This window comes from Microtus pennsylvanicus, chromosome 13 (genome assembly GCF_037038515.1).
Source record: "Microtus pennsylvanicus isolate mMicPen1 chromosome 13, mMicPen1.hap1, whole genome shotgun sequence".
NCBI classification, from domain to species: Eukaryota; Metazoa; Chordata; class Mammalia; order Rodentia; family Cricetidae; genus Microtus; species Microtus pennsylvanicus.
The window spans coordinates 82,613,169-82,636,959 of NC_134591.1; the positions used below are offsets into that span (position 1 = coordinate 82,613,169).

At 55.4% G+C, this 23,791-nt stretch overlaps 2 protein-coding genes across 3 annotated transcripts; both read left to right on the forward strand.

Moving 5' to 3' along the window:
* The first annotated feature begins 2,808 nt into the window (after positions 1-2,808).
* On the forward strand, positions 2,809-4,325 carry Hes5 (hes family bHLH transcription factor 5). The gene is made up of 3 exons (XM_075946405.1): positions 2,809-2,995; positions 3,082-3,247; positions 3,330-4,325. Exons 1-3 carry the CDS (start codon positions 2,942-2,944, stop codon positions 3,608-3,610), a joined length of 501 nt encoding a protein of 166 aa, XP_075802520.1. The 5' UTR covers positions 2,809-2,941; the 3' UTR covers positions 3,611-4,325.
* A 1,552-nt stretch (positions 4,326-5,877) lies between these two features.
* Pank4 (pantothenate kinase 4 (inactive)) lies at positions 5,878-22,503 on the forward strand. 2 transcript variants are annotated; one of them, XM_075945285.1, is made up of 19 exons: positions 5,878-6,021; positions 11,018-11,100; positions 11,465-11,679; positions 11,919-12,102; positions 12,296-12,388; positions 12,722-12,875; positions 13,270-13,451; positions 13,978-14,059; positions 14,300-14,400; positions 16,235-16,390; positions 18,256-18,368; positions 18,486-18,573; positions 19,100-19,251; positions 19,854-19,909; positions 20,092-20,141; positions 20,630-20,734; positions 21,171-21,271; positions 21,392-21,460; positions 21,875-22,503. In XM_075945285.1, exons 1-19 carry the CDS (start codon positions 5,898-5,900, stop codon positions 22,086-22,088), a joined length of 2,322 nt encoding a protein of 773 aa, XP_075801400.1. In that variant the 5' UTR covers positions 5,878-5,897; the 3' UTR covers positions 22,089-22,503. The 2 variants fall into 2 exon arrangements, with proteins under 2 accessions (XP_075801400.1, XP_075801401.1); XM_075945286.1 differs by lacking the exons at positions 5,878-6,021; positions 11,018-11,100; positions 11,465-11,679; ... (2 more) ...; positions 12,722-12,875; positions 13,270-13,451 and having other exon boundaries at positions 13,458-14,059; positions 14,261-14,400.
* The last annotated feature ends 1,288 nt before the right edge of the window (positions 22,504-23,791 follow it).

Consider the following 23,791-nt stretch of genomic DNA (forward strand, 5'->3'; position numbering starts at 1 on the left):
CCTCCCTAAGGCCCTTCCTCATCCAGGGAGTTTCTCAGTCAGCTTATGAAGAAGGGATTGGGTTTGTGACTTTAAGCATAACCATGGCAACTCAGTTTGCGGCCTCCCTCCCATCTACAAAATCGTGTGATTACTCAATGGAAGGGCCTCGCCAACTCCAGACTGTATTCCATTTCATCTCCTGCCCTTTCCCCCAGACTTACTGAACTCTCATGTGGGGAACTCGGGGAGGTATATGAAGGGCAACTTGGGGAAGGGCACCCCATCCCGCAGGGCACCCCCATCCCACCCAATGCTGCTGCGAAGGCAGCGGATCTTTCCACCCCCTCCCCCAGCTCACAGTGCTTCTGCAAGGCAAAGCCCGCCAGCCAGCCAGAGGCAGCCTTCACCCCTCCCCCTATGCGAGCTACTCAAGTCGGATGGTGTGAGCCAGGAGCCCAGCGAGTTTCCCACACTTTGGCCCCATTCACAGTGTTAAACGGCCCACAAAGGCCAGGCGTGTGCCTCAGAGGCCGCCCGGGCTGCCATCTGGCCCGCACTCGGGGAGGCAACCGGTCTTTCATCCGGCTGCGGTTTAACACCATTCATTTCATATTTCCCACAACTGAAAATTGGATCAAAGCTGCTCGGGTTGGGGAGGGGGTGGTGGTGAGGAGGAGCGGGGAGGGGTTTGCCCTCCCCATGGCCCACCCACCACCCTCACTCCTAGTCGGCCACTCTCCTAACCCACCACGGGTGGGCGGGCAGTTGGGGTGGGATGGAGGTTGGACCACATCTCCTGGCACGCGTCTCATTTGGGTGAGGAGCTGGTTCAGGGGAGGGTACGGGGAGTCCAGAACACCAGCCTTAGCCAACTGCCCCCACCAAAGCCTGGGGGAGCAAAGTCTGGGCGTGAATGACCCCCAAATCCGAGTACAGTCTTGGGTCCTTGCTGCCAGCATCCAGGTGCAAATGGTGAAGGCTCACAGGGGCTCAGACCCTGCTCCCAGGTGGTGGGTTCCAGGCTCTCCCGGTCTGTTTGCATTACCCCTCTGTTGATCACCTGGTCGCTCCTGGGCCCTGGGTTGACAGGACATATGGAACAGGTACACAGGTGTCCAGGTCATCCTGTTCTCTCCACCCCCAGGGAGCCCAGATCCATAGCACGGCTAAATTTGACTACCATATGGCATGAACCTCTTTCGGGCTGCAAACAACGCTCCCCCTGAGCACCATCGGGACTCCCTCTCCTTTGTGGTTTGTGGGGGCTGCTTGCCACAGGTCCTCAGGACATGCAGGTCTGAGCCTCCCCTTCCTCTCCATCAAATACACACGGCAGAGAGAAGCCTCCAGCTCGGGGTGAGGGTGTGGGAGATGACTATACATACCTGTACACCTATATCTTGCTGTGGCCAGGCCATCCCCACTGTTCCTAGGCAAACACAGCAGTCGGTCACTGCCATGGCAGGAAGGTGTTTCCTGAGTGGACCTTAGTGAAGGCCCTTCGATTCCTGGGCTCAGTCAGACATGGCTGACATCCATCTAGAGAAGCTGGTTTCGGCTCTGGCTGCAGTGTTCTGATGCCAGCCTCCTACTTGCACCCGACTAGGTCTTAGGCTGCCTCAGGAGGAAGAAATGGCCTCATCCCCTCCCTTGGTCCCTGGAGACTATCAGAGAAATAGTACAGGTTCCAGGTGGCACTCCCTAAGAGTCTAGGGTGGGACTAGTCAGGTCACCTGGCCAGACACCACTAAGGTCATCCAAAGGGGACCAACTATGCTGGCACAACATCCATGTAGGGCCTTATTCTCGGTTCTGCCACTTAGCACCCACCCCCACAAAATGCTGAGTAAAACAGGAATACACACACACACTCACACACACACACACACACACACACACACACACACACACGAGGGGGACTGTGAGAGGAGTTAGGGGCAGCCAAGGAGCCATGCAGGAGTAGGGATCGCAGGCAAGTGAAGGAGGCATTGTCCTCCTACTCAGAGAACTATACATAGTGGTACTCAGGTCCACACAGGGTGGAGAGAAGGCTCTGATGGCACCGGCTGACCCAAGAGCAATCCAGACACCCTGTGAGTGCGGAGGCTTCCGCAGGCTTCCTAAGTGTGGGGCTTCATACTATCCGAAGCAAATTCAGGTGGTATGCCTGGCAGGCTGCACACTTTAACACCCAGTCAGTTCTAGCTCTGCAGAAATCACTCTCCCAAGTGACAGTTTGGGGACTGGCAATAAAAACTAGTAACGCTGATCCTAAGAGCCTGAGTCCCTCTCTCATCCGCTACCTGTGGACAGTGTGACAGGCAGCACCTGTTTGGGAGAGTGTGGCCCACTTCAACACACTCTCCCTGTGGGCAACAGGTTCCAAATGGGGAGGGAGCCCACCCGTGCCCACCCGTGCCCACCCTCTGGAAGCGGCTGTCTGTTAATTGTAAGACTCCTTTTTCTGCGTCTGTGGCCTCTGCCAGCCAGCGGTGGGGAGCCGCTGGGGAGTGGGAGGGAAGAAGGGAGAGAATGGGGGAGGGGGCGCTCCTTCCTGCCCTCTCCACCTCCCCGCGGCCTGGGAAAAGGCAGCATATTGAGGCGCGGGGCTCTCAGCATCAGGCCCCGGGATGCTAATGAGGGCGAGCGCGTTCCCACAGCCCGGACATTGTGCCGCGCGGCCCACCTGCTCCTCGGGGAGCGACCATTGTGCCCGCGCCAATTCACAGGCAATTTAGCGTGCGCTAATGGGCCGGCGCCTTTGTGCGGCCGGCGCCGCCATTGGCCGCTGAGTGTGGGAACGGCCGCGGCGCCCGGGCCCCAGGCGCCGAGCCGCCGCCCGCGCCTATATAGGGCTGTCGCGCGGGGGTCGGGGCCGCGCCAGCCCGGGACGCCTGGCTTTGCCTTTCCGCTCCTCTCCTCTCCGCTCCGCTCGCCAATCTCCTCCTGAGCGCCAGGCATGGCCCCAAGTACCGTGGCGGTAGAGATGCTCAGTCCCAAGGAGAAAAACAGAGTAAGTGCCACTCGCCCGGCGCGCAGCGTCTGGTTCCCCCGGGGCCTCGGGTCTCAGCCGCTCACCTGACGCCTCTCCTCCCGCAGCTGCGGAAGCCGGTGGTGGAGAAGATGCGTCGGGACCGCATCAACAGCAGCATAGAGCAGCTGAAGCTGCTGCTGGAGCAGGAGTTCGCGCGGCACCAGCCCAACTCCAAGTTGGAGAAGGCCGACATCCTGGAGATGGCTGTCAGCTACCTGAAGCACAGCAAAGGTGAGCTGCGCCTGCCTCCCTCTCCCCGCCGGTGTCACTTCCACCGCGCGCGCCCCACTCATGCCGCCCCGTCTCTCCTCAGCCTTCGCCGCGGCTGCCGGCCCCAAGAGCCTGCACCAGGACTACAGCGAGGGCTACTCGTGGTGTCTGCAAGAGGCCGTGCAGTTCCTGACCCTGCATGCCGCCAGCGACACGCAGATGAAGCTGCTGTACCACTTCCAGCGGCCCCCTGCGCCCACCGCACCTACCAAGGAGCCCCCGGCGCCGGGCACTGCGCCGCACCCCTCACGCTCCCCGGCTAAGGCCTCTGCCGCCGTTGCCACCTCTCGACAACCCGCCTGTGGCCTCTGGCGGCCCTGGTGACCCCGCGGCCAACGGATGCCTGGAGCGAACCAGAGGACAGACGAGCCGGTTCCTCTTGTTCCTCTCCGTGTAGGGAAGGCCTTCCCCAGTGGCAGTTCAGCCCCAGGTTGACCGCAACCTTCTTCCGAAGGCTCCCTCCCCCAGGCTGGCTGGCCAGCAGGAGGGTCATTCTTAGAGAATGTATGTGCAGAGTTTTCATTTGGGGATAATCAGGGTCCACCCTCTGCCGTGTGTCCGACCCCATGGGGTTGTTTTGCGTTTGCATTTCAGCAAGTGACTTCTGGGAAGTTCCCGGTCACCCGGGGTTCTATGATATTTGTAGAGTCAGGGGTTGGTTTACCGGTGCCCCAGCCTGTAGAGGACTTTCTTCAGGGCCCCTTGCTGCTGGGCAAGCACCCTGCAGGTGGGCTGTGCCCTGGGCACACTTGCCTTTTGTGAAGGCGGAACTGCAGGCTTTTCCTCATAGGAAAGCATTCAGCCTGCGTGGGCATAGGGCCCGTGGGACCTCACCTGAAGGTCCATGTGGCCTTGGCTCTCTGATGCGCGCTCATAGTGGGCTGTCTGGGAGGGTGGGATCTCCACGATGATCCTTAAAGGATTCCTCTGTGTGGGTGGGTGCATGTGGGCACGATTTTGTACTTAGAATTTGAACTCTTGGTCACGTGGGAGACCACGGACTGCTCTGAAGGCTTCTAATAAAACATCAAGCCCGCTATATCTGTGCCTCTTGTCTGTCCTTGGCAGCCATAGGGGTGTCCTACCCCAAACAGGGGTCAGGAAGGGGGGGTTGGCTGGTGGTCGCCTAACAGAGAAAGGGAAGGCAAGAGAGAGGCAGGAGGAGAAAGAGAGATGGGCAGGCAGAGCTGTTGGTGCTCTCGCTGAAAACAAGACCTTGGTGGGCTGTCACCCACTTTTACTAGGGGAGGGTGGGGGAAAAGGCAGCCTAGTAACCATAGGTCCTTTGCTCTGTCCACTGAGATGGAAACTGAGGGCCGCAGTGGATCCCTTGATGTAGCAGAAAGAGGCTTGGCTGCGTCAAACCCGAGACAGTGTCAGTCCCAGCTCCTGCTTCCTTTAGTGCAGCTGTTTAGCTAATTCATAAATTTCCTCCTGCGATTTACTGACTAGGGTCAGGGCTGGCCCATTCCTTTCAGGCCGTGAACCTGGTAGGGATGGTTCATTGCCTCAGACAGGGTGCTTACTTTGAGGCAGGCTACAGGACAACGGCCAAATTCACAGCTTCCAGGTGCCCCAAAGTAAAAATCCGTGGCGCAGGAAGTGGGGAGGAGCTGGATGCATCCACATGTCTTCTGAATGACTAGTCACAGATGTGGGCCCTGCCCTGCCCATCTTTCTCACTCAGCAGTCATCCCTTCCCATCTACTCTTCCAGTGCCCCCCTGAAGTCCCTGCTGAGCCCCTAGATGTAGTGAGAAATCTCCATCTCCACCCATGTTGCTTACCACGGGATCAGCAGCCTATCTATGACCAGGGAGGAGACCACTCCCTTGTTGGGCATACCCCACTGACAGGGACTGAGTTGCTGGGCCATCTTGCTCTTGGAAGGAGCCCTGCCACCCTGCAGGGGGCTCTCCATTCAGAGTGTGCCCATCCTGTTGGCAGGCACATACAGAACATGGCTGCCTCCTCCCTGAGTCAGTCCAGATAAGTGGCAGCTGCGCTGTGTATGGCCTCAACCCTGGGTTCCAGGAGCCTGCAGACAGAACCTGAGAGCAAGATACTAAGTTATGTGGCGGGCCTCTTGGAGGACACAATGCTGACAAGGGACTTAAGTCAGCAGGAACTACAGATCACCTCCACTCTGGAACCCTGCCCCCTCTTCCAGGGATCCTTCCCTCCTTTTGCCTATACTTTCTGCAGATTGCCTTTAAAATGTCCACTTTCCCCATGGTTGGGCACTCCTGAGTGTAGGGTCCTTAAAACTACTCCAGTTTCTGTGAGAAATCAGTCAACCTCACAGCAGGAGGGCGCCGGACTCAGGTGGTCTGGTAGCAGGATCGGCGGGCTAGGCACAAGTTAGCACCCAGACAGCTCAGCGACGGAACAATATTCCAGAAGCTTTGTATTAGTAGTCTGGAGAATAACAGCACTCCCTTCCGCAATCCTGGCCTTTGGGACACTTGTCTGGGACCGTCGAGAGGCACCGTGTCCAGTACAGGCGGAGGGGGCGGGACCACATTAGCATAATTTATGCACGCGGTCGTTTAGCAGTCAATTGTATGCGCATATATCTCCATGGCTGATGAGGCTGGCCAGGCACTTTCAAAATGGCGGAGCGTGGAGCAAGTGGCGGCGGGAGCGGCGGGGACAGTCTGGACAAGAGCATCACACTGCCCCCCGACGAGATCTTCCGCAACCTGGAGAACGCCAAGCGCTTCGCCATTGATATAGGTAGCCACGGTCCGGGTACTCGAGCGGGTGGCCAGAACAGTGGGCATAGGCGGCCAGCGGGGGCGGCGGGAAGGACGAAGGGCGGAGGCGCGGGCCATGCGCACAGCCTCACGGGTCGCCGCACAGCCTCTTGGGACTTGTAGTGTGTGCAGCGCCAAGGTGCGGGATCGAGCCGGCTGCGGGACTTCAGCTCCCGGTAGGCGCTGCGCGGTTGGAGTGGGGCATGTCGGGCTTCGTAGTCCGCACGGCGCCGGCCGATTGTGAGGGCTCGGTGGAGGGACGGGCGGGGCGGGTAGCCTCGGAGGTCCTAGTCAGATCCCCTGGGGTTTGGCTGCGCGCCGCACAGTCCGCCGGACCTCCCACTTCCCAGACAGCGATAGAGACGTGGGGTCCGGACACTCATGCACTGGGTGTAAAGCTCCCAGCGTGTTCCGTGGATTTGGGCGCCTGCACTACCTCTTACGTGCGCCTCCTCCTGCGTGCCTGGTGGTTGACCTCACTGCCGATCAGCTACCGGCCGGCCTTAGACCCTTTTCCTTGCTGGGCTACCTCATAGCTCCCAACAAGGAGATTCTGTCATCCTTGTGTGCAGATGTGGAGACCAAGCTCGGGGATCGGTCAATTCGTAGATAGCAGAGCCAGGATGGGTCCCGGCCAATCCCCAACCGCTCTGCTGTGCATCCTGTTACTGGGGAGTTTTGCCCGTGTGCCTCTTGATGCCAGCGTGGTCAATGAGGCCCACACAGCAGGGCGGCATCTGATGTCTTGGACTTAACTCCGTGAATGAATGGGTGTGCTGCTGGCTCCTAGCCTCCTTGAAAAGTCTGGATCGTTAAACGGCTTTATGATTCTCGTTACTTCTGGAATATTGAATGTGTTCTCTACCCTCATGCTTTTGGGTTGTCTCTCTGAGGTGCCCTTCTTGGAATGGGGAGTGGATTTGAAAGCAAAGATGGCCTGGTCTGAGCTCCCACTGTTATCAAGGGCTCAGGAGGGTTGGTGATGGGGAAGGGAAGTAGGCAGTAGAAAAGATTCCAGTAACCCCTGAGATAACTTGGTGATTGACTGACTGGATATTGGGCTGAAAGTGGTGATCTTACAGGCCCAGCAGAGGGGACTCTCCACAGCCAGACCTCTCCAAAAGTCCTAAGGCAGTTGACCCCAGGCTTTTGAAACCTTCTCTCAGGGCTGGGTTTTGTGCTTTGTCCTGTGGTCTTACACTTGTTTGTTGGGAAGAAAAATTTAGTAAATATGTCTGAAAAGCAGTTGAAGTTGATTGCAAATATCATCTGTCAGTTGAGAAAATAGGGTTCACCTTGGATAATGTATGTGGCTCCCCGAGACCATCCAACCAGAAGCCACAAAGCATGCGCTGTAGTGAAGGGCTGCCTCAGGTCAGACACAGACTCCCTTGGCAGAAGGACACTGCAGGGGTATGTTCAGTGTTGGTTTTTGTCTCCTAGCCTGGGCCTTGGATCAGAGCTTAGAAGGACATGCTTACTGTTCCTGAGGACAAACCCACCCCCCCCACCCCCCCCACCCCCCCCACCCCACCCCCTCTGCCATAGCTGATGGGAGATCACAACTCAGGAACTCAGCATGGGGTCAAAAACTCAGGCACCTACAAAACAACATGCTTGCTGGCAGTGTTGTTTAAAAATAGACTTCTCCTGTTTCCTCTTTCTATGTCTCTGGACTAGGAAGCCTCAGCTGATCTGTGTTCTTGGCGAGCTCTTTTCCTTTCTTGGATGGGGACATTCATGTCAACTAGGTTGATTCAGTCCTGGAAACACAGGCAGTAGGGAGGGTCCCCGAGGGGCACACAGGTATGGAGAGGCTCCAGGGAGTAAATGCTGGACTGCCTGCCCTTCCTTGGTTCTGTGATGTGCATGTGAAAGTCAGAGGACAGCTCGGTGGAATTCAGTTCTCTCCATCCACCTCGTGGATCCTGGGATCAAATTCAGGTCATCACTTGACAGCAAGCACCTTTATCTAATCATCTCACCGGCCTCGCTATAATTTCTGATGAGTTGCTTAAAGTACTTTTCCATCAGTTTGCATAGTCTTTTCAAAAACAGTGCATCCTCAGAGGTGAATGGGACAGGCGTAGAGAAGCAGACAAGCCCAAGGACAGGCTGGGATTGAGGGCAAGAAAGAGGGATCAGGAGGCTTAGGACTATGGCCAGGGATGAGTTTAAGCTCATGATACACTCACTAAACCAAACTAGCTAGGCTTCATTATGGTCATTCTCGGTTGCACGAGACAGGCTGCATTATGGTCATTCTTTGTTGCACGGGACAGGCTGCATTATGGTCATTCTTGGTTGCACGGGACAGGCTGCATTGTTTTAGTTTCACCAAGAGGGGAGCTCTGACCCCGAAGCACTCTGGTCGTACATGTCTATAAATTTGAGTATCTGCTCCCTGTAGTCAGTGCTTTAAGTATTTTATCATGAAAAAAAAAAACACTTGGAAATAACTCAGCCATATCCCTCTGCTGCTGAGGAACCTTTGCCTTGTTTCTGTCAGCCTGTGAGAGGCGCAGCTGAAGTGGGGTGCTGAGGTTCCCGTTTTCCCCACATGTCCGTGTCCTTTGAAGGCCTGTGAATCTGCAGCTACAAACTGGAAAGTGCCTTTTCTGCCTGCAGGGGTTTGTTCTTGGCATTGCCTTCCCTGGACCTTTGGGCAGCTTTCCCTGGAGTGTGTGGCTCAATTGGAGAGCACAGGGGGGCTGGCTGTGGGCAGTGTTCCATAGGTGACAGGCCCTGTGAAGATGCCAGGAGCCTGCCTGGCTCCAGGTGTGCTGATAGATGCATGCCTTGAATCCCATCACGTGGGAGGTATAGGCACCTGGGTTTCTAGCGATTTGCGACCAGCTCAGGCTACATAGTGAGTTCCAAGCCAGCCAAGGCTACATAGTGAGACCCTGTCTCAAAAAACAATAGGACTGGCCAGAAGGTGGTGGTGCACTCCCTTAATCCCAGCACTCAGGAGACAGAAGCAGGAGGATATCTGTGAGTTAGAGACCAGTCTGGTCTATGACATGAGTTCCAGGGCAGTCAGGGCTACACAGAGAAACCCTGTCTCAAAAAAACAAAAAACAAAACAAAACAACAAAAACCCACAATAGAACTGAAGAAAAGGATAAACACTAAAGAAGACTGACTGTTCTTCAGAGGACCCAGATTGAATTCTCAGCACCTATTTGGTGGCTAACATCCATCTGTAACTTCACTTACAAGGGGATATGATGGCATCCTCCGGCCTCCACAGACACTGCATGGACGTGTTGTTCAGGCATTTATGTAAGCAATATATCCATACACAGAATAAAAATAAACCCTCAGATTAAAAAAAATATATAAAAATAAAAATTTTAATGCCGCGCATCACGCCCCCACCCCCACCCCCGTGTCTGCGTTCTGTGCGCTGGCACCCAATTCCCGAGCTTCAGGCAAGGGGGCTGGAGATTAAAATACACAGACACACACACAGAGAGACAGTGACATGGGTCATCCTTGAATTCCCCAAGAATGCCCCCTTTATTGTGTTCAGGGACAGATTATATAGAGATAGCCACGCCCCAGCCAAACTCACCAGAAACCACTCTCCTGTCATCAGGAACTCCTCAAGGTCTCGTGCTCAGAGCAGCTGTAGGCACTCAGATCAGGGGATTACAAGAAATTCAGGATCTGGGGGCTCACTGCTCCCAACACTTTAAAAGCAACAAGCCAGAGGCGGGTTCTGTGGAGGCCTTCACTTCCTTTGGCTACTTCTGAGGCTCTGGCTGCTCCATCAGCTCGGTCCTGAACTCTCTGACCCTCAGTCCCCGTGTAGGTAAACCCTACCTGTTGACTCTGTGTCTCAAAGACGCTGTGTGTTGCCTGCCCTGATTTGCTAAGAGGAGAGGACACATGTGGTTTGGTCAGTTTTGGGGTCTGCACTGCTTTCAGTGTTGGAGCTCGGACCTGGACCCCACATGGGAAGGTGAGTGCTACCACGAACTCCAGCCCAGCCCTCTTTATCTTGTGTGTTGGGAATGTCACATGTCTACACACATAGTTTTACATACCTATATAAAATCTGTGGATCACAAAGAAAAGGAGTACATATTTGTCTTTCTGAGGCTGCCTTAATTCACTTAATATGACTTCCCTGCAAATGGTATGACTTCATTATTCTGATGGCTGGGAAAGAATTCCACAGACAAGTATACCACATTTTCATCCAGTCCTCTATTCCTCAGCCCACATTTTTGTTTTATTGTGAGGCGGTCTCGCTAAGCTGCCTGGGCTGACCTGACACTTGTGCCTGCTTCTGCCTCCAGTCAGCTGGGGTTGCAGGTCTGCCCTGCCAGGCCCTATAACTGAGGTCTGCGGGGGAGGGTGGGAGGTAGGGGACACTCAGGCTGCTTCTCGGGCACCATCTACCTTTTGTCCCTCATTGGCCTGGAGCTTTACCAAGCAGGCAGACGAGTTGGCCAGTGAACCCCAGGAATTTGTCTTTTTTCCTCCCATTTTGTCATCACTGGGATTACAAGCATTTATTACCACCCCATTGGGTTCTGGGGCTCTGAACTCAGCCCCTCACAGTTGCAAGGCTAATGCTCTATCAACCGGACTGCTCTCTAGCCCCTGTAAACAAAATTTTCTTAAAAACTGGCAACAGCTAAGTGTACTCGGAGGCAGCAGGTTGGCTCCATTTCTGCTTTGTGAGTGTGGGGAGGGAAACCGTGAACAGATTACTTAAGAATCTGGGGGTGGGGGTAGAAGAGATGCTACGCCATAGTGGCTTATCTCCTTTTCCTCTCTTCTGTGCCCACAGGGATTCTGAGTTCACACAACACTCAGTACCTTGTCCACACAGACTTGGGTGCTCAAGGAAGAGGCTGTTTGCTGATGCATCAGAGTGCCCTCTAAGAGCCTATAGGAGGTGGATCTCAGGGTCTCCTTTGACCCATTCTGAATTTTGCCTGGTTTGTGCCTTCCCCTTGTAGGTGGATCACTGACCAAGTTGGCATACTATTCTACTGTACAGCACAAGGTGGCCAAAGTGAGGTCTTTTGACCACCCAGGAAAGGTAAGCCTCGCGAGGGGGTTATGCATGTGCACCAGGGGAGCTAGACAGGCTGGCTGCTTCCCTCTGGCCTTGGTCCCCTACTGTGTACACATATTAACACTGTGGTCCTAGAGTTGATTCTTCCCTGACTCCTTGTATATTGTCTCTCCTACCCTTCCTGGGAATGCCTTTCCTTCTCCTGCTCCTGTGTCCTCTCTGAGGGTCTTGGGTATCTAGACCTCCTTTCTTCACCTGCTTTCTCTGCCTTGGCCCAAGCTAACATCAAGTATTTTGTGTATCACAGTTGAGTGAGTTCCTACTGTGCTGGGGCAGGGTGCCCAAGACTGTGTGGATTCTTGAGTCATAAAGACTTAACTCTTTCCAGGACGTAGAACAAGAACATGAGCCACCCTATGAGGTCTCAGTTCAGGAGGAGATCACAGCTCGCCTGCATTTCATCAAATTTGAGAATACCTACATGGAAGCCTGTCTGGACTTCATCAGAGACCACCTAGTCAACACTGAGACCAAGGTCATCCAGGCCACAGGGGGTGGAGCCTATAAGTTCAAGGACCTCATTGAGGAGAAGCTACGCCTGAAGTAAGTGGTAACCTTACCTGTGGTACTTGTGGTGTGCTGGGAAGCCCTGGACTCCGGTGCAGACCGTGGTGCTGTGTGTGTGTGCTGTCTTGGTGCCGTTGCTAGCTGCAAACCTGTCAAGAGCGGAAGCTGAAGCTTGGCCATGCTGGGGACCTTGTGGGTACAGTCTGGCTGCCCTACACCGTCTCCTGGCAAGTACACCAGGGCTGATTCTTAAGACTGTGCTCCCTCCTTCACAGGGTGGACAAGGAAGATGTCATGACCTGCTTGATTAAGGGGTGCAACTTCGTGCTGAAGAACATCCCACACGAGGCCTTCATGTACCAGAAAGATTCAGACCCAGAGTTCCGATTTCAAACAAATCACCCCAACATCTTCCCCTACCTCCTCGTCAACATTGGCTCTGGAGTCTCCATTGTGAAAGTAAGAGTCCACAGAACGATAGGTGAATGGCCCAGCCCCTGTTAGCTGTGGACAATGCCGTGGGTCACTCCCTTCACTGAACATAGGAACAGGTCTGAGCCGCCCAGGGATCACTCAGAAGAGGATGACAAACTCCTGGGGAGGCTGTGTGGCCTGTACCCCGATGCCTAATGTGTCTGCCCTCCTTCCCCAGGTGGAGACTGAGGACCGGTTTGAGTGGATTGGTGGAAGCTCCATTGGAGGAGGCACCTTCTGGGGGCTGGGGGCTCTGCTCACCAAAACAAAGGTTATCCTCTTTAGAACCTCTGCTCTGTGGCCCTTAGACAGTCCCTGCTACACATTTGTAGAAGCTGTTCCCAAGCCTTTATCCCGGCTTGAATGCCAGGTCTTAGAGCCCTGAGACCGAGCTATTTATACTCTGAAAGACAGTGGCTCTGAGCTGCTGGAATTCTGCCAGCTCAGTGGTCAGGAGTCCAGCTTGCCAGCCCCTGCCCTTACCCCATGTGCTGAGAGAGGGCCATTCACATCCGACCTGGCTGGCTTCTCTTTGGTGTCCAGGGTGGTGAGGGTCCTCCAGCTGCTAGGCCCCTCACTACCCTGCCCTGCTCTGCCTCCACAGAAGTTTGATGAGCTGCTGCAGCTGGCCTCCAGAGGCCGGCACGCCAATGTTGACATGCTGGTACAGGACATCTATGGTGGGGCCCATCAGACCCTGGGGTTGAGCGGCAATCTCATCGCAAGCAGTTTTGGAAAGTCAGCCACTGCCGACAGAGGTACCTGCCAGGATCTGCCCTTCATGGTGACAAAGGCATGGCCAGCTTCAGTGCCCAGGGCATCACTCTGCCCACTAGTGTGGAGAGACAAATCTCACAGATTCCCCCTGAGACTGTCCTTTCTGGGCCTCTAGGGCTCACGCCCTCACATCCTGCTCTGGCTCATTAGAATGTTGCCAGATAACTTCCTCAGCCTCTGTTTCCAGGGACGTGCAAGCTAGGAAAAGCAGTTAAAGCAGTTAGGATATTTTTTTTCCTCTTGAAAAGAACACCTCGTTTGTCCAGAGCTGAGTCTCGCCTCACACCCCAGAGCTCTGTGCCCCTCACCCTCTAGCTGTCTGCTGCCGGGGGAACTCACATCACACCCTGGATTCTGTTTTCATTTCCCTCTCAGAGTTCTCCAAAGAAGACATGGCCAAGAGCCTGCTGCACATGATCAGCAATGACATTGGACAGCTCGCCTGTCTCTACGCCAAGCTTCACGGCTTGGACAGGGTCTACTTTGGGGGCTTCTTCATCCGGGGCCACCCTGTGACCATGCGCACCATCACCTACAGCATTAACTTCTTCTCCAAGGTGACTGTAGCCAGTTTCCTGTCCTTGGGCACTGGTGTGGGCTCAGCTCACTCCAGCTGCTCCAGTATACTCTGTAAAGACCCCCAATGGTGGCGACATGCCGATCAAAACTCATTTTGCACCCAAGGGGGGCACGTGTGAGGCTCTGGGATGGGACACAGCCACAGTTTCTTGCCACCAGTCTCCTTGGGAAGATAAGTGTCCGCAGGCAGACCGCCTTCCCACTGGCCAGCTTGGCGTTCTGTGCAGAGTGTAAGCCTGATAGTGAAGGCCATTCAGGGACTGTCCTTTAGTGAGGCCACACGTGGGTCTGAGGTGTCTGGGCCAGCAGAGTTAGGCAGTGGCAAACCCAAGCAGCCTTGTATAGTCAGGCTTCCCCTCAGGTTCCTCAGCCACCGGGCTGCCCTGTGGCATACAGGTACCATCTGTCGGCAGGGTATCGGCAGCCTTGCAGAGGTTGGTGTGATGGGTCCAGAGTGGCTCTTACTGGACACTGACCAGTTACCTGTGGGCTTGGCTGGGGCAGGGCGAAGTCCAGGCACTCTTCCTGAGACACGAAGGCTACCTGGGAGCCATCGGGGCGTTTTTAAAAGGAGCCGAGCAAGACAGTGAGTAGAGTCACTGCACTGAGCAGTGGCAGGCTGTGTAGGGAGCGGCCTGTGCCCCGGATTGGGATATCTGGGTGGGAGAGTGGGGGCAGGGGGTGGGGCATGAGGTTTGAGGAAGCCCCAGAAAGGGGTGATCCCTTAGCGTGTAATAGACCAGTGATTTTATCCCTTTTCCTCCTCTACTTTCCCCTTTGAATCAAGGGCGAGGCTGACACGGTGACCAGCTTCTCGTTTTTCCAGATCCTAACCAGTACAGCTGGGGTGAGAACTACGCAGCCAGCTCCGGGCTGATGAGCACGTCGCCCGAGCTGTGCCCGACACAGCGGGCGAGGAGCGGCACAGTGAGTAGCAGGCCCTTCCGGAGCAGCCTGCCCAGCCGTCTCCACTGTGGCCTCTCACCACACAGACTGGTTTTGTGTTGATAGCAAGTTAGACTTGAGAGCGGGAGGCACCGAGGTTTCCAGAGCTCTTGGGAGCCTGAGTGGCCTGGTGGCCTGTTTGGTTTGCAACAAAAGTGGAGAATAGGCCTGCCCTTGGTCTGAGCTCACTGCCAGCAGCTTCACAATTCTTGGGTAGGAGACTCGTTAGCACATGCCTAGTTAGCATCCTCTTGATGAGGGCTCCTGACAGGCGTTCTCGGGTTAGATGCCCACTCTGGTGTACACATCTGGGAAAGAGTGGTTGGAATGAAAGCATCCACTAGAAGCATGGAGTGAGCCATGGGCAAGGTTGCCAGCACTGGCAGAAACCAGCTTTTCATGGTGGACACAGCCTCCCTTGGTAGTGAGCCCAGGCCTCTGCAGTGAGAGCATTCTCCATGTCTCCCTGTACCCTTGTCAGTGGGCCAGGCCAGGAGGCACTGCTGCTCAGATGGAGATCTTCCAGCCTTGGTTTTTAACTCATCAAATGGCTTTGTTGAGGCCTGCCACATGGATTCCGAGGTGGAGGGAGGCAGCAGCAATCAAAGCTGTCCTGTCTGTACTGAGGGTGGCTCCTGCTGCCCTCAGCAGAGCGTGGCAGGGTGAGTGGGGTCTGCACAGCCCACGCCGAAGTAATGTGTCTGACGTGCAGGTGCCGAGCAGTCCTTTGAGGCTTATATTGCCAAGAGAGGCCGTAACTAAGGTTTGAGGTCCGCCAGGGAAGCCAGCAGAGGCCTTGGCAATGCCCAAACCTGCGGAATGGGAAACTTGTAGCGAGAGCCTGGAGTGCCGTGTCTCCTCTTGTGCGGACAGCACGGAGACTGGGGCACTTGGTGGTTAGCCGGTGGTTGATAGGTAATCCTGCCCCTTTCTGGTTGGTTCGGGAATTTACCAGGCCACTTGTATGTGTTCCCAGGTTCACAAACTTTGGTCCCTGTGGTTCCGTCCAAGTTGAGTCTTAACCTAGAGTTCAGGTGCAGTCACTGCTGTTGAAATTCCCTGGCCGAACGGGTTTGAGTTCAAGGGTGTGATGCAACTGGTAGCAACTTGAGGTCAGAAAGAGGTGGCCTTGGAGCAGAAGTCACGCTTAGGCTGACTCTGTGTCCTGATAGTTTCTCTGGGCCTAGAACTGCTGCTGGCCACGCTCACCTCACCTATCTGCTCGCTGACTCAGCTTTTCCAACTTAAAATAGACAGTGCCCGTGGGGCAAACGGTGGTTCCCATGGCTATGGGGTACGTGTGGCCGCTAATGTAGCTGGTCTTCCTGATTGCATCTTGGGCCAGTATGTGAGGAACGGCCCTGGAAGGCTTTGCAGACAGCAAATCAGGAGCACAGGACAGAGGCTAAGGCACGTGCCAGCACGAGTCTGCCAGAACTCATGCGAACAGAACTGAGTCACAGGGCCGTTGGGCACTGAGCAGCCAGAAGCAGGGCTTGTAGAGAACCTAGAGATCCAACTCAAAACAGCATGAACTGGTGTCAGAGCAGCCGGAGGGTGGGGCAGCCTAGGAACCAAATGCTGCTGTGGAACTAAGGGTGACAGCCACAGGGGCTGTTGATTCAGGAGGAGGGTGGGAGTTGATCTGCAGCTTTTAAGAGTAGACCTACTCCACTGCCGAGCAGTGAGCTGGATCCAGGAAGTCTGGTTGGTGGCTGCAAGAAGAGGCCCAGAGATGAGGCAGTTGGGATAAAGTCGGACCTCTTCAGGATCGTGATCTTTCTGTGACATTTCCACCAACTTCTTTTCCTCCTAGTTTGACCTGCTGGAGATGGACCGGCTGGAGAGGCCCCTGGTCAACCTGCCCCTCCTTCTGGACCCATCTTCCTATGTCCCTGACACCGTGGACCTCACCGACGATGCGCTGGCCCGCCAATACTGGCTTACCTGCTTTGAGGAGGCCTTGGATGGGGTGAGGCTCAAGACACAGCAAGTGGCCCCCATGGGCCTCTGGGCCACCTGTGCTGCTCCAGGGCTTAGCTGGCTCCATCCCTCCAAGGGTCAGCAGGGAAGAGGGCAGGGACATTTTCCAGAGGCCATGTGGTCTTAGTAAGGAAAATAAATGTCTCAGGCAGGGTATATTGGGGTGAGGCCACGATTCAGGGAAGCCTTTTCTACAGAACACCATGTACTTTTACTGTTTATATCTTTTCAGAAAGCGAGCCATTACACAGACTCTGCTTTTGGCAGTTTTTGGAGGGAGGGTCTTACTCTGTAGCCCAGGCTGGATTGAAACTTAACTATGTAGCCAGACTTACCTCAGACTCACTATCCTTCTGCCTCAGCTGTCTTGAGTGCTGGGATGGTAGCAGCCTATGTCACCAAGCCACGCACATGATCTGATTTTGACATGAATAGGGTTCTGTGTTGCTGCGGGACCTCTACCCTGTTCATTTCTTTTAGTCTGACAGAAACAAGAACTTTTTCTGGCTTACACTTTCAGAGGCTTCAGTCTAGGGTCTCCTGACCCCTTGTAGGCCTGTGGTGAGGCAGGGCATTGCAGAGGCAGGGCATTGCAGAGGCAGGGCATTGCAGAGGCAGGGCATTGCAGAGGCAGGGCATTGCAGAGGCAGGGCATTGCAGAGGCAGGGCATTGCAGAGGCAGGGCATTGCAGAGGCAGGGCATTGCAGAGGCAGGGCATTGCAGAGGCAGGGCATTGCAGAGGCAGGGCATTGCAGAGGCAGGGCATTGCAGAGGCAGGGCATTGCAGAGGCAGGGCATTGCAGAGGCAGGGCATTGCAGAGGCAGGGCATTGCAGAGGCAGGGCATTGCAGAGGCAGGGCATTGCAGAGGCAGGGCATTGCAGAGGCAGGGCATTGCAGAGGCAGGGTGCGGGAAAGCAAAGCTGCTCACTCTGTGGCAACCAGAAAGCAGATAGGGAGAGACTGGAAGGGGCCAGGGCAAGATCCATTCTTCAAGGCTAATGTGGTCTTTGCTCCCAGCACTCAGGACGCAGAGACAGGCAAATCTCAGCAAGTTTGAGGCCAATCTGGTCTGCATAGTGAGTTCAAGGCCTGCCAGGGCTACATAGTAAGATCCTATCTCAGTGTATATGTACGTGCATACATACATACAAACATGCATATTACACTCTTCCAAGGCACGCAAGCCCCTAGTGACTACTTTCTCAGCCAGACCCCGCCTCTCACATTCTACTTCATGATGGTCTTACCCGTTTAAGTCCATCAGTGGACTCCATCGGTGAAGAGCTCTTGTGAGCCGCTCCCCTTCCAGGGTCCATCTCTGAATACTGCTTGCACCAGGGACCAAGCCTTAAGCACGTGGGCCTTCTTGTGCATTTCCTTCCTTTTCCACTGCCAGCGCTGTGTGTGGTAGTAGTGCTAGCCCCAGGGAGGTGTGACGGCAGGGCTACAGCCGCTAATCTTGGAGCTCAGGCAGGCTAGGTGGTTGTGACCACAGTAGGAATACCCAACCCTCTTTTAGACATCTGGGTAAGCCTGAGTGTGGGACACAGCCCTGGACCCCAAACGACCCCTATTGGTGGACATAAATTTGAGCCGTATTGTTTGTAGCTGCCAGTAAGACCCTGCAGTTTGTTCCTGTCTCCCAAAGCCCCAGGGGGGATGCTCAGCAAGGATGGTGTCTTTAAAAGCTGAAACATCAGACAGGGCCATCCCCATTATTGCCATAGAGACTGGTCTTAGCTGTGCAGGTGTGCTCCAGCACAGCTGGGCAAAGCCCCACCAACCTGTGCCTACCCTCGGGCTGTGCCCAGGTGCAGGGCAGAGCTTTTTTGACCCCTCTGCTGCTGGCAGGTGGTGAAGCGAGCTGTTGCCAGCCAGCCAGAGTCCATCGATGCAGCTGAGAGGGCGGAGAAGTTCCGGCAGAAGTATTGGAGCAAACTGCAGACACTGCGGCACCAGCCCTTGTGAGTCCTGTGACGTGGTGCGGTCTCTTCTGGCTGTGTGAGGGGTCTCGCTGGGCTTTCCTGGGCTCTGTGAGACTTGTCTTCTTCAGCCACACCCCATCCTGGTTTTGTCCACAGTGCCTACGGGACACTGACTGTGCGCAGCCTGTTGGACACGAGAGAGCACTGCTTGAATGAGTTCAACTTCCCAGATCCGTACTCCAAGGTGAGCTCCTCAGGCTGCAGGTAGGGCGCAGAGGACTCGGTAGCATTCTGTTGTGCCCAGATGAGGAGGTCTGAGCCTATACTGGCTGCTTCTCAGTGGACAGCTCCAATCAGGAGCTGGGGTGCAGCCACCGTTGTCCCATGTGTCAACACCCCTCAATCCTCTGGCTGGAAGCTGTGGGCCCCCTCTTTTCCCTGCTGTTGGGCATCTTGTCCCTTCTCCACATACCCGTGCACAGTGGCCTCTGGGGGTGTGTATCCTCTGCCCTCCCCTTGTGTGCCAAAGTGCCGCTCTGCCTTATCCAACGCAATGTAGACCTGAGGACTGCCCCAAATCAGTAAGTAACATGGCACAACAGGGGGTACCTCGCAGGAGCATGACCGCAAGTGTCCCTATCACCTCCCTGGTATTGTTAGTGTTTGCATCCTCAGTGAGCCTCCTTTGTGTGGAGAAGCTACAAAGGGTGGTCAGGGCCCGCCTCCAGGGTGAGCACCAATAAAGTGGTGCTTGTGTGTCCTCCCCACAGGTGAAGCAGAAAGAAAACGGCCTCGCACTGAAGTGCTTTCAGAGTGTGACGCGCTCGCTGGACTCTCTAGGCTGGGAAGAGCGGCAGCTGGCCCTGGTGAAGGGGCTGTTAGCTGGGAATGTCTTCGACTGGGGAGCCAAAGCTGTGTCTGAGTAGGTGTCAGGCCTGCTCAGCCAGTCCATCCTGCCACCAGGCCATCTAGATCCAGACCCGTCATGTTCCGGGCAGGCCCATATCATAGTGGGGTAGATTTGGACTCTAGGCTGACATTCTCAGGGTAAAAGTCCAAATCCATAGTCACTAAATTCTGTAGGGACGGATGATACTTAGTGTCTGATGTAATCAAGGGGTCTTACAAAGATGTCGGCCCCAACTGAACAACAACTGTAGAGTTGCTGACTTCATGGTAATTTACCCCAGGCCTGCGCCTCTCATGGTCATGCTACCTGGCTGCCTCCCCCTCCTCACAGCTGCCCCTTAGAGATGCAGGCCCCACTGTGTGGTGGTGGGGTAGCCGAGGCTGCCAGGCATAGAGAGCTGGCTGCAGTGCTCTGAGCAGGTCTGAACTATTATACTCTACTGAAGAGTTCTGTTCATATCTGCAGTTGGCTCTGCCCCAAGCTGGGCTGCCCCCTGAGTGGAGATGCCAGCAGTTCAGCACAGTCCATATGGGAGACGCCTCACCGTGTTGGTTTGGGCTGGAATGCTTGCTTTGTGTTTTTTGCTTCATTTTAATTTTCTCTTCTCTACACAGTGTCCTTGAATCAGACCCCCAGTTTGGGTTTGAAGAAGCAAAAAGAAAATTGCAAGGTATGGACACCGTGGGTGCTTTGGTGTGCTGTGTGGGTGGGTAGGTGGTTGACCCTGGAGAAGTTAGGCAGTGGGGCAGGAGTAACCATGTGGGCTTGAGGTGAGAGAGCCCAGCCCTTGTCGAAACAAGCCATTGACACTGAGCCTCAGCTTCCCTGACTGGAGTTCCTGTCTCCTCACAGAACGGCCCTGGCTTGTGGATTCCTACACCAAGTGGCTCCAGAGGTTAAAGGTACGTAAGGTGCTTCTGCTTCTGCCCTTGGGGGTTGGAACACAGAGTCTGGACCTGGCCAAGACGGGTGGCCACCAGAGGCATTGGGCTTATTGTGAGGTGGGTGTAGCAGCCCCTGCCCCCCCCTCAGTGGCCCTGGGACACAGGTATAGCCTGTGCCCCACCACTTAGAGCTCACAAGCCCCCAGCTGAGGAACTAGGCTTAGGTGTGACTCAGTAAAAGAACAATTGCTCGGCATAAATGAGGTTCTGGGTTCCATCCCCAGCACCACAAGCGAGAAAGATGCCCCTACTCCCTGCATGGCCCCTGCAGTGACCACTACCTGGGTCACCTGGCCTTGGGACAAACTGCCCTGCCCCCATCACCTGCCATGAGACCTGTGCCTGGACCCAGCCCCTGCGGGGGTTTGTGGGGTGTAGAGGACAGTGGGGTGTGAATCGCTGGAGTGCACCTGTTCCCAACTGAACGTCCTGGTTTTGTCTTACAGGGGCCCCCTCATAAATGTGCCTTAATTTTCGCAGATAACAGTGGGATAGACGTCATTCTGGGAGTCTTCCCCTTTGTCAGGGAGCTACTCTGTAGAGGGACGGAGGTGAGTGAGAAGGCCGGGTGGGTGGGACCCTTCCCCTGGGCTTCACTATTGGCGGGGTTGGCGTTGCTGTGGGCTTCTGGCCGTGGTCAGAGCTCCTACGTTTGTGGCAGGTGAGTGCAGGTGAGGCCAGGGAGTACTTGGGCCTGTGGGTGTGGGCTGTAGATTAAAGCCTGGGCTCTCTCTGCTTCCTGTTTCCTGGAAAGGCATTTACCAGAGACTTGGGCATACATGAGAGGTTATCCTGATCCAGAAGGCAGGCCAAGGATGGGATAAGAGGCAATAGTGTGCTCTGAGCACAGCCCTGCCTCTCAGAAGCCACAGAGCCCTGAGATTCTTTGGGGCCCTGCTGCCCAGTTGGCTGCTACTTGGAATCTGCCAGGGACAGCTTGGTGAGTTTTGGCCCAAGTTCTAAAGAGCCGCTGCCCCCTCACCATAGGTCATCTTGGCATGCAACTCAGGCCCTGCCCTGAACGATGTCACCTACAGTGAGTCCCTCATTGTGGCAGAACGCATTGCGGCCATGGACCCCATCGTCTGGTAGGTTCTGGCCGCCCAAGCTGAGCCAGGCAGGAGATGGGCATAAGAGGGACTCAGAGATATTACAAAGAAGGGTTGGGAGGGGGGCTTTACTGGGCCTGACTGCATCGTTTCCCATAGCTCTGCACTCAGAGAAGACAGGCTGCTGCTGGTGCAAACTGGTTCCAGCTCCCCGTGCCTGGATCTCAGGTAACCCGGCCCTGCTCTCCTCTGCTAGGCAACATGGTGCTGCCTGCCCTAAATATGACCGGTGCAGTAGCCACTCCTTCCTGTAGCCTGTAGGCAGATGGGCAACTGACCCAGGTGCAGGCACCCTCCTGTAGCAGGGGCTCTGCCCCATCGTTCCCACAGCAGTGGGTTCTGTGAAAGGTGCCTGAACCCACTGAGCCATCTGCTAGCCCTCCCTTTAATGCTTTCTGCAAAGAATTAGATTGTAGTAGACAAAGGACATGTCAGAAATGCAGGCCTTGGAGCCAGGCAGTGCTGGAAGGGTGGGCTTGGTTGCCACCTCCAAGGGAACAGGGTTGGTGTTCACCAGGGTGTGCTCAGAGCAGACTATGTCCAGCCCCTTGCCCAACATTGCTGCCGCCTTCTTCCCTGAAGCCGCCTAGACAAGGGGCTGGCCGTGCTGGTGCGGGAACGTGGTGCAGACCTGGTGGTCATCGAGGGAATGGGCCGTGCCATCCACACCAACTACCATGCATCGCTGCGCTGCGAGAGCCTCAAGCTGGCAGTGGTGAAGAACGCCTGGCTGGCAGAGCGGCTAGGGGGCCAGCTCTTCAGTGTCATCTTCAAATACGAGGTTCCCACCGAGTGAGACGCCCACTGCCAGACCTGCCTGCCTGTCCCTCGTCAGGAATATGATTTACTGTGAGGAACCTAAGTCACACCGGAGTATTGAAACTGTGCTTCTGTGACTGACAGCACATGTACCAGGGCCACCCAACCTAGCATTTGTCCTGTGGGACACTGCTGTTGGGATGTATTTAACTGTTAAATAATCTTTTATATATATATATACATATATATATAAATATATAAATACACATGTATTCACCTGGTGGGAAGCAGTGCCTGGCACAACAGGTCTCCCAGAGACCAGATCCACTTTGTGTGCTGCTGAGAAAATGCCCATAGCCCCAGTGGTCTGTGGCGGCCCCAGCCAACTACCTCTGTCACCTCTGGAGCTACCGAGTGCTGAACTGCCAGGCCTATTACATCATCTCCTTGGGTCCCAGTGTTTCTGCCATTCCTGTTTCTTGACTCAGAAGGAGCAAACACCAGTGTCTGCTGACCCGGCTCCTGGGAGCGCACGAGCTGCTAAGCTGCTCTCCTGTTTCAAGAGCTGCTGGAGAGGAAGCTTTGACATGAAGGACCCTCAAGGGTTCTTGGAAGGGAGCTGGGCAAAGCCCGGCATCCTATGTGGTTTACTGTTGTGGCTTTGAGTTCAGTCCCCAGGGCTCAGCACCTGGGAGTACTGCACTGTGTGGTGCCTCAGGTGTACCAAGGCTCGTGGGCTCCTTAATTGACTTGACCCAAGGGGTAGGTGTGCGGCCACAAACAGCCATGCATTAAGGCTGTGTGGTGGAATCACGCAGGCGTTCCCAGGGCTGTGCTGCAGGGGTGGAGCCTGGAGCTCCAGTGGGAAAGACTGAAGAGGCCAACACCAGCTCTGCTGGGTCCCGTCTCCCCCCCCCCCCCCCCATGGAAAGAAATGGCAGCCGACTCGGCCAGATGCTCATCACCAGCTGAGGGTTCCCTTTCATGGTGGGGGCCGCTCTGCCTTCCGCCTCTTCTCCACTAAGACCACCAGCATCCAGCCTTCTCAGTTCTGGGCCTGTGCCTAGATCCAGGTCCTCTCGACTTACCCCACTCCTCTTGCCCTCAGAGGTTTTCGGAGGCCATTTCAGGCCCTACCTGATGTCTCTGCGACCTTCCCCGGATGCTGACTTGGGCTGTACCAGCCATTATGCCGTGCCTGTAGATGAGTGCTCTCCAACAGACAGCCACCAGGGGGCAGCAGGCACCACAAAAGCAGCATCCTGGAGTTCTGAGTCCAGGGCCCGCTTCCCCAACTGCCAGCCTAGCCCAGGGCCTCAAGTCATCAGCCCAGGTACCAGTAGGCCCCAAGCCAAGCATCTAATGTCAGAAGTCCCCATTCACAAATTGGGGTATGCTCCTTGGTCCCTGGATGGGGACGCCCTCCCTGCTAGGGTAGGCTTCCTGCTTTCCTTGAACTCCAGGCAGTCAGGCCCCGCTGCCTAAACTGGAAAGATCCTCAATCCTAGCCCACCTTAGGGTGACTCCAGGCCCAGCATGAGGCTGGGTTACAGGGCCCTTGGGCCTCCAATCTGCTTTGGCTGGGCCCTTAGAAGGGAAGAGACAGAAGAGGATGATCAGGGCTCTGAGCATAAGTTAGTACTGTCTGGGGCCTGCCTGTGTCCCCACCTCAACTGCTTACTATGGGGAGGGGACCAGCCTGTGGCCAAATAGTTGTCATCCCACAGACGACCCTGTCTG